General features: G+C 39.4%; 2 protein-coding genes across 2 annotated transcripts in view; one reads left to right on the forward strand and one right to left on the reverse strand.

Annotated features, from left to right (window-relative positions):
* LOC104705545 (transcription initiation factor TFIID subunit 1b-like) lies at positions 63 to 6024 on the reverse strand. Its single transcript, XM_010421564.1, has 14 exons — positions 5991 to 6024; positions 5355 to 5579; positions 5002 to 5093; positions 4735 to 4906; positions 3284 to 4400; positions 2998 to 3125; positions 2567 to 2798; positions 2105 to 2441; positions 1412 to 1603; positions 1226 to 1315; positions 878 to 1084; positions 410 to 610; positions 169 to 274; positions 63 to 94 (listed from the first exon to the last, which is right to left on the reverse strand). Exons 1-14 carry the CDS (start codon positions 6022 to 6024, stop codon positions 63 to 65), a joined length of 3165 nt encoding a protein of 1054 aa, XP_010419866.1.
* Positions 6993 to 9499, forward strand: part of LOC104784005 (kinesin-like protein KIN-12D) — a 14819-nt gene continuing 12312 nt past the window's right edge. Inside the window, exons 1-7 of the mRNA XM_010509091.1 lie at positions 6993 to 7191; positions 7339 to 7904; positions 8086 to 8241; positions 8333 to 8416; positions 8785 to 8904; positions 8997 to 9110; positions 9186 to 9278. Coding sequence (XP_010507393.1) covers positions 7344 to 7904; positions 8086 to 8241; positions 8333 to 8416; positions 8785 to 8904; positions 8997 to 9110; positions 9186 to 9278 — 1128 coding nt within the window. The 5' untranslated portion in view covers positions 6993 to 7191; positions 7339 to 7343. The remainder of the gene's footprint in view (positions 7192 to 7338; positions 7905 to 8085; positions 8242 to 8332; positions 8417 to 8784; positions 8905 to 8996; positions 9111 to 9185; positions 9279 to 9499) is intronic.

Below are 9499 nucleotides of genomic sequence, written 5' to 3' on the forward strand. Positions count from 1 at the left end.
TGTTCGCGTCATTTTCACTTTCATTCTCATCATCATCACAAGCTGAAAGGGACAGACGTTGCCTATCCCAAATCTCCTGACACTTTTGTCGGGTCTGCTGTTGAACTTGTGGGAAAGATATTCTCTGGCCACAGGCATACTTACCTATTGTTGTGGGGTCAAACTTACCACCAGATGCAACCTGCTCACTTGATAGCTTGCGTATCATAGCAATACGATGCCGTCGAGATTGCTTGACAATAATCTCATCAGGAATATTGAACTTGAGAAGAACCTATAAACATATCCACCCAAACCATGTTTCACATAGTCAAATATCAGATGGCCTTTACTATGGTATCTAGAAGAAATGGGAATAAAGAGAGTATGTCCTTTTAGGTTCCTAGACATCTAAAATGAAGAAGCGAACCTCTTGAGCTTCTTCCATGCTTAATCTGCGAAGATCAACTTCTGTGCCAGAGAGGACTCCGCAACGGGCTGCTGCCTTTTTCTTCATATGTCCGGCTGCAGCTGGTGCTTTTGATGCTGATCGGACGTAGCTGAATCCTAGACCCCGTCCAGAGGGATCGCCAACTCCAGTAATTTCCAATCGCTCTATATTTGCTCTGCCCTACTCAAACCCAGAGATGAAAACCAGATAAATGAGCATCAACCCGGCCAAGTAACAAATGCAGGATGTATGAGTCTATGACTAATCAGGACCGTCATATCCACTTCTACTGACAGGATTCAATATGACTCTTTACAAAACTAGAGAAGATAGAGATGAAATAGGTTATAGTCTTGCTTGAAGTCATAATATATAGCTCGAGCTAATCTATAAACGAGAACAGATAAGAACTCACTACATCAAAATTCTCAAATAAGTGATGTTCACCTGAGTTGTACAAATAACAAAATTACGGCTCAGATTCCACGGAGTAGTCTGCAACTCCCTCTCAACACGTGATGCAGCAGCAAGAGTAGTAACTTCATCTGGGAGCTGAGCCAGTGCAGTTGATATGCTAGCAGGCAATGTAAACCGGGTGATCCCTAATTGTTTGAGCCGGTACAGCCCAGCTAGCATACTCTCATAGGAACACACCTAGGCCAGCAAAACATAGAATACCATCTTGAAATATATGTATTCAAAAATAGCCCTCAAAAGCTCACTAACTGCATCTAAATAGTATAAAACAGATGGCTTGTATTTTAAACATGAAACAAATTAGAAAGAGAGACTTACATCCTCTGGGGCCACCAGATTTTTCAACTCAGGTAGAATCTTGTCAAAATCACATTTCTTGGACCAGCAAGGCTTCCCATTTTTATCCCTCTACATTTTTAACGCATGATGATGAAAAACAAAGGGAGAAAGAGTACACATGCAACACTAGATGCCGCTTATGCCAAGTGAGAATTTGACGAGTACCTCCAAGTCTGCACAAACTTTCATGTTCTTCCTGATGACTGCGTCCGATAAGCTTGAAAATAAGAAAGACAGCTCCGATGCAGCAATACGGTTGCGAAGCTTAAACTCTCTATACACATAGACCATCATTCTGTTCACCAAATAAGTCTGTAGTTTCTTTGATGCAGGAGACATTATTTCCATTCGCGGTTCCTACAAAAGTATTTTATCAGCATGCCGGGAATATGACATTTAGGAACGAAAGAAAAAAAAAATGTAAATTGCCACTCATAACTTTGGAACGTGTTCACAAAAAAAAAAAACTTTGGAACGTATAGGTCGACTGAAAGTGTAACTCATAACCGACTCTTTTGACTTAGATATTACTAGCACTTCTCTCTGATTACTGGAGTACCTTTATTATCAACACACATTTATTCTAGATTCTTATGGCTCTTCCTTTACTATATACTCTTCCATTACTTCACCAAAATTTTTGCTAGCACACTGACGCCAAAGTACCAACAAAAGTAGTAATGGAAAATGTGGTAGCGTGAAAGGAAAAGGGAATTTAATTTGGTTAGGCCAGTAAGATCTATTGATACACACCTAAGTCACAAGCATGGAACGTATTGACTCATTCTTCAATATATATAAGCAGTAATAGTTTCCATGGACAGCAATTCTAAGAGAGAAATCTTGTAAAAGGCAAACCTGTTGTCCAACAGCGACTATCTTGTCAATACGCCTTATAGAGAGCTTTCCTTTAGCAGACCGGACCAACAAATAATCTGTTGATTGCAGCCTATGAGGAAAAACAGGTGCTTTGTACATGTTTGTTTCAACAGATGACTGACTGCAACCACTGTGTATTTTCCCAAGGAAAGGGGATTTGTCCCCAGGTTCTAGAATCATCACACTTCCTAAGGTGTCTCTTTGGTTGTGTAGCAAGTTCCCATGTTGATCCTCTGGGGATGACTTCTGATAATACGTGCACAAATTTGCACCCATTCCTACATTGCTGAGCATCAATGGCCTCTCTTCACAATACCTACACAGTTTAATGAAATCTAAAAGGGGAATAATAAACATAGATCAAGATAACCACAAGAGCCATAAAGTAGCAAAAGAAGTTGAAAAGTTGACACGCAAGTCTCGTATAGAAATTTATCTTACTCCATCAAGAAAACATGGCCATCTTGAGTAGATAGGTCAGATTTCTTCTTGAATGCCCCAGGAGGTCTTAAGGATTTATTTTCGCCAGGTAGCTTCCATGGCCACAGATGAACCTTAGTACGTAAAATATGGACCAAGGAATTTGGTTGAACATTTTGTTCAGCAAGAGACTTTTCATCCTTAAGTTCCTTTCCCATATAAAACATCTTCACTGCTTCTGTGTCCTTAAAATCTGCAAAACAATTGTACGAAATGAGCTCTAAGATTTGCCGGTGAAACTGATAGTGCAGCATGTTCTCCAAATAGAATCCATGCCATAAAAGCGGTAGACAAAAATTGAAAGGAATATAAACAACCTAGCTTTCTAGAAGCCTTGGATTTTAATGAAGAGACAGATTCCTCCCTACCAACGTGTAGTAGTGATCCTTTACCCCCCAGACTCTTAACTACTATTTTCATGGATCCTTGGGTGGGTAATTTTCCTTGCTGCTTGATGGCTAGTGCATTGTCATGTGGATACCACAGAGCTTTGGGCCGGTGAAAATTTGCTTTCTCTATACTGAAATGAGTAAATCAAAACTTTTTACCATAAATCACTAAAAGAAGGATGTATTTTCAAACGATATCCAGTGGCAACATTAAGAGCACATAAAACACACAATGTAACAATGAAGCGTACAAATACAAGAAATATAAAAATATGAGTGACTCACTTACTTGCTCAGTTTAATCTTCATCGTCTGCAATTTAATCGCTGGTGATGAATGAAAAACTCTCAAACTGTGTTCGCCATATTTCTTCGCATTTCCTTGCAGCTGAGAGCTTTTCCCATTTGTATAGAAATGGTCATTTGAAATATTGAATTGCCACCCAGAATTTGATTCACAGGATTCTTGAGAGGTTTCATCCTTGGATTTTGAAGATTGGGATACAATCATAGATCGGGAATGAAGTTGAAGATATTTTCTTTCCTCATTATCCGGAACTTCAAAGACCATTTGCTCATCTTGAAGATCAAATATTAGTTTAGACCGGCTTAAATCTGTATCTGATTCCCATATTATGCGATCTAACCATGCCTCATCCCCCATATCCCTATCTTGCAATGCAAATCCAATCAAGCCCCCAAGAACGTCACTATTAAGCCACTTTAGATTTTCCCCTCCAGTATTGTCATTTTCACTTCGATGATCCTCAACCCAGTGGGATTCTAACCTCAGAAGTTGTGGATGATGTCTACGTTTATTAGTGAACTCATATGTAGACAGGGAACCTCTTGAGCCAAAAGACTCCAAGGGATTTACAAGAAAAGGCATGACCGTATCACTGCCAGCTTGAGCTTTCCCTCCAGAGTTCATCACATTTACGCTTTCTTCTTGTTCAGTCTCTGAATTTGTTACCTGAACCAGCATACTTTCTGACTCAATTCCAGATTTGAAGCTCTCACCAGAATTACCACTAAATTCAGGAGAATTTTCCCAGAGTATACGATGTTCCCATTCTTGCTGGTCAAGGGGGAAAATTTCCATTTCTAACTGGGACTGGCAAAGAGATGAATTATCGTTTTTTGAGTCCTGCTTCAACAGTTCATCCATGATACATGAATCGCTTCCTAGCTTGGTAAATTCTCTTGATTCTGGTGTAGTACCCCTGACTGTACCAGCTTTTACCAGCTGTGAACCCTCTCTGATTGGAAAGGGAACATCCAGCTGAATTAGATCAGCTTCTTTCACATGAGTGTCAATCCTGCCATGGCTCTTCAGAAGTACTTCCTCATCGTCTTCGACAAGCTCAGAAATATCCATAGATAGGTACTTGTCTATATGAAAGAAGGCTATGATGTAAGAGTCCCATATGAAGAGATGAACAATAAACAGAAATGAGGAATGCGGAGACAAAAAGAAAGGTACAATTTTTTTTTTTTTTCAGAAAAAGAATGTGTCATTTTAGAAGCACCAAATATAACTATCTAATGTATTCTTGCCAGGAAGAGATTGAGCCACATAAAGAACATCTCATGCTTTCAACACCGAATGGCCTTTAGAATTGAACGGGAGATACTGAAAATTTTGAGAAAACTTATTGTCGTTTCAGAGTTTAGCAAACCAATGGACAACAAACAGTTTTTAGAATAAAAAAAATTAGTAAGACCGGTCCAGATCACATACCTCTATAAGTGATACATCTGAGTTTTCTCTTGTGTCGTTTCTGCCGCGGCTCGTGAATAGAAAATATCTCAGAGAATTGTAAGACGACCATACCATCTTCCAGATACAATGTAGGCAGTGGGGTGACGCTTTTCTCATCCAAAGTACCTTCTGATATGTCATCCACCTCCTCCTGAATGTTTCAATGAGATCACTAACAGAACAAAATCATCCCACAGCAAAAAAAAAATGTTTTCTGAGACACAGAAATCATTCTTGCTGACCGACCTCCTGGACATCTCCTGTGTCCATCTGATCCTCATTTCCCAAGATGCAAGCCTCTTTCTCATACTCCACGGCTTTTTCCTCGTTCAAGACAACTGCAAAACAATAATGTTTTCTGTCTCATGATCACTATCTCACAAGGAATATAAGAAAAATTCCAAGAGTGGTGATCTCAAGGATTTATGACGCACTTGAGTACAACTTTGCAAGAGATTATTTTACCGAGCTCAAAAAGTGTAAGTGTTGGGAGTATAACTAAACTAAGCCAATTGGAGAGTAATGAAATGACAAATTAAAAGTACAGAACACAATGCGCTAATCGTTTTGTTCAAGAAATGGCAATTTCAAAAGCAAACCTGGTTCACTCTCTTCAGAAACAAAAGATTTATCAACTGGCGCGTGTTCCTCCTCTTGTTCTTCTATCTCATCATAATCTTCGTCGTCAAACACAGAAGCTCTGGAATTTAAACTACCGAAAGCAAATGCAGCCGAAAAATACTCCCCTTTTGGCAGTAGATGATCTTCCTCAGTAACTACTTGAACTTCAGGCCCATCATACTCTTCGCCATTGCTCTCATAATCTACAAAACGTATCATCACAAGTCAGTGTCGCGAATGACAACGAGTTGGTAGTCTAAATCTATAGTGTCAGTTTTGTAACTGCTATGGGCAGGGCTTGTAGAGTATATGAACACCTCAGACACAAAAACGTTCTATACATAAATAAGTAGATTATAACTACAGCCAAACTAGGAGAAGACAAGGCACTGATGATAGAAACGTTCACTAGACACTAGTGGATAGAAATTTTCTAGCAGTAAAGTTGGAATAACGGACCCTCACTACAACTTAAAAACATGTCCAGGAACAATTAACGCCGCTCCGTTTCTACTTACTTCAACTAAGTGACAAACGCATAATACGAAAAAAAAAACAATCACTAGTTCTAGTTGGAAGGGAGCGAAATTAAGAAACTTTATATATAATATAACCTGAGGAAGTCTCGTCGTCGTTGGAATCAGACATGTGTAATGCAAGATTGGCGTGAAAACGAACTACTGAAAGAATCAGGAGCAAGAAGAGATCCACGACTCAACAAAAACCCTACAAAGGAACACATACAACCATCATCAAAAATTTCCCGCACACAGTTACAAGAAAGTTGGGAGAACATTACAACAGAAAAATCAAGAAAAGTTCATCAAAAAAGCGTCTCAAATTTTTGTTTTTAGGGGAAAAGAACAAAAACCCTATTTGATATCTACCCCGAGACGAAATTGGGATTGAAACCCTAATTGAGAGCATGTATGTGCAGAATAACACATACCCCTTTGCCCTAGGAAGTGAAGCGGAGCTCTCAATTGGGTGGAGATTGGAAGAGACGACGGAGAGAAGAAATCGTCGAGGGATCAAAGAAGCGGGCGGGGTTAATCATCGGAAGTGTGTTTTATATTGGGAAGTTTATTACCCGACCCGAATAAAATTAGTTGTTTCCGGGTCCTATTCTCAACCCGAATACAATTTACTCAGTTTCCTCCTCCGGTTAAGAAAAGGTTACTAAAGTAAACAAAGTCCATCATGTAGCGCGTTCAATCGGCCTAGTGTTCCAGGATAATAATATATTAAATCATTGCATTTAGTCCAATTCTATGGAAGAAAATGTTATGTATCTTGAATTTGGATATATTGTTTCGAAGCGTTGATGATGTTGAGAAAAAGAAAAAAAAAAAGTCCAAAAAGGCGCTGGGTAAGAGTGTATATAATAATATTTGTTGATTAAACAATGAAATATATTTGAATTATAAATGGGCCCTGGCGTCTTCCTCGTTTTTTTATTTTTCACTGTTTTTTTAGCCGTTGAATTGTTTTTGGGAAAAGAAAATAGGTTGGTTATTGACGAAAATAACCTCATGAAGCCTACTTAATTACGGTGAGAAAGCCCTTTTTCCAAATTCAAATTCAAACAGCGCCTGAAAGTGCAAACAATCTCAGCCGTCCGTTTTCCATCGTCCCTCTTCTTTTAACATTCCTTTCTCCGTCCGGCTTTACTGCTGAAATCATGCGAACCTAGAGATAGAGAGAGAGAGAGAGAGAGAGAGAGAGATAGAGAGACAGAGAGTGAGATTCAGAGAGAGAGAACTCTTCAGAAGCTCGCGAAATTTTGGATTTTGTGGCTCGATTTACATTACACAGGTGAGATATAAAACCCAACGAGCTCTTTAGCTTTTAGCTGTTGGATTCGAAAGTTTCTGACTTTCACATTTCTCCGTGTCAATTTCGTGAATTTTGAACTGGGTTTTTTTTTTCTTTTTCTTTGAAATCTGCTTTTTCTGATTTCAGATTTAATGTCAAGGGAGGTTAAGCACGATGACGAAATCGAGAATGTCCCTGAGAATCTCCGAGCTTCGCTTTTGTCTCAAACCACCAACGATTCATTGACGAACCCAACAAAGGAGTTGGGGAGTAAGATCGATCGAACTCCGTCTAAGCCTAGACCCAAGAACCCAGATCCAGCATTGCCTTTACGGACTCCTGATAAGTATAGATCCAGCATTGCTGCGTTTTCTAAGAATCGGTTTGGTTGGGGAGACAAGTGTGATTCCGTCACGAACGCAAACGTGGGGTTTTTGAATACGACTCCTAAAACTGGTAGAGTTGTCGGGAGAGCTAATTCGGAGACCAATTCGACTCAGAACACGCCTACTAAGAGCGTGTCTAAGCCTCCGGGGTCTTGTTACAGAGGGAAGCTTGATGGGACTGGAGCTGTTAGAGCTGGTGGTTATGCCTCCTTGTATAGAGGGTTGTCTAGTTCTTCTGGGCTAGTTTCAGCAGTTGTTAACACGGTTCAAGTCCCTCACTTTAGCCTTAAGGAGGATCCATCTTTCTGGATGGATCACAATGTACAGGTATCAATTTGTTTACTCTCTTTTCATTTTTGGGGTTTTTCTATTGTATTACTATTCTCAGTGTTCACTGTCCAGTACTCCAGTACACATCTAGGTTTAACAGAAGTGTCTATATTGTTTTCGACTTTTAGAAGTTTTGGTTAGGGGTGGCAGTCATTGATGGTTACTGAATGTATTGCAGATTCTTATACGTGTTCGACCGCTTAATAGCATGGAGAAGGGTACAAATGGGTACAGTAGGTGCTTAAAGCAAGAAAGTTCCCAATGCGTAGCATGGATTGGACCACCTGAAACACGGTTTCAGTTTGATCATGTGGCATGTGAGACAATTGACCAGGTAAGACTCATCATAACGAAAAATGAAAATTTGGTTTCCTTTTATTCGTATATATGAAGTTTTTTTTTTTTGTTGCATCCTAAATTTGTAGGAAACCCTTTTTCGGGTAGCCGGTCTGCCCATGGTGGAAAATTGCTTGTCTGGCTACAACAGCTGTATATTTGCATATGGCCAGGTATATTCTTCTGTCATTCTAGAGATGGATTATGATAGTGATCTACTACCTCTGGGTCAGGCTCAAGCTTTCAACACTAGCAAGTTTATTTCTGTTAAGCCTTATGTTTTCTAGTGACCATGGTTGAGCTGTTTTTGTGATAGAGCTGTAAAGACGTCCTATTTTAGGTATTTTGGTGACCCTATCCTTGTTTAGGGTACTTATGCTGTCCTCTTTAAGAAATCATTTGAAAATCCTTACAAGGTTGCAATGAGATGAGTTATTTAAGTTTTCAGAGTAGGATTGAGTGGGAATAGTTTCCTTCGTTGGAGTTATTTATTATTTTTCTTTGAGTTCCTAACTTGTAATAATTGGTTGGTATTGTGCAGACAGGAAGTGGGAAAACATATACAATGCTCGGGGATGTTGGTGATTTAGAAGTCAAACCAAGTCCCAACAGAGGAATGATGCCTCGGATATTTGAGTTTTTATTTGCAAGAATACAAGCTGTAATTCTCTTATGATATAGCTTTTTTCCATTTCTATTACAGAGATATCTTAACTTTGCTAATTGCATCTTGCTTCGCTGTTCTTGTTGCAGGAGGAAGAGAGCAGAAGAGACGAGAGACTTAAATACAATTGCAAATGCTCTTTCCTTGAGATTTACAATGAACAAATTACAGACCTTCTTGAACCATCTTCTACAAATTTGCAGGTAACTTTATATTTTGTTGGTGAAAGTGCCATACATGCGCAAGGCTTAGTTCACTAATGTGTTTTCACTTTTTAGCTTCGGGAGGACATTAAGAGCGGTGTCTATGTGGAAAATCTGACTGAATGTGAAGTACAAAGTGTTCAAGACATCTTAGGGCTTATCACACAGGTTAGTACTGCCGACTCCCAAACATTTTTGTTTTATGTTAATGTTCCTCAAATCTCATCTGTTGTACGATAGGGTTCTATGAATCGAAAAGTCGGAGCCACAAATATGAACAGAGAGAGTAGCCGATCACATAGTGTATTTACATGCGTGATCGAGAGCAGATGGGAAAAAGACTCAACAGCTAATATGCGTTTTGCAAGACTGAACCTGGTTGATCTCGC

The sequence above is a fragment of the Camelina sativa genome, chromosome 1 (genome assembly GCF_000633955.1).
Source record: "Camelina sativa cultivar DH55 chromosome 1, Cs, whole genome shotgun sequence".
In the NCBI taxonomy this organism is placed as follows: domain Eukaryota; kingdom Viridiplantae; phylum Streptophyta; class Magnoliopsida; order Brassicales; family Brassicaceae; genus Camelina; species Camelina sativa.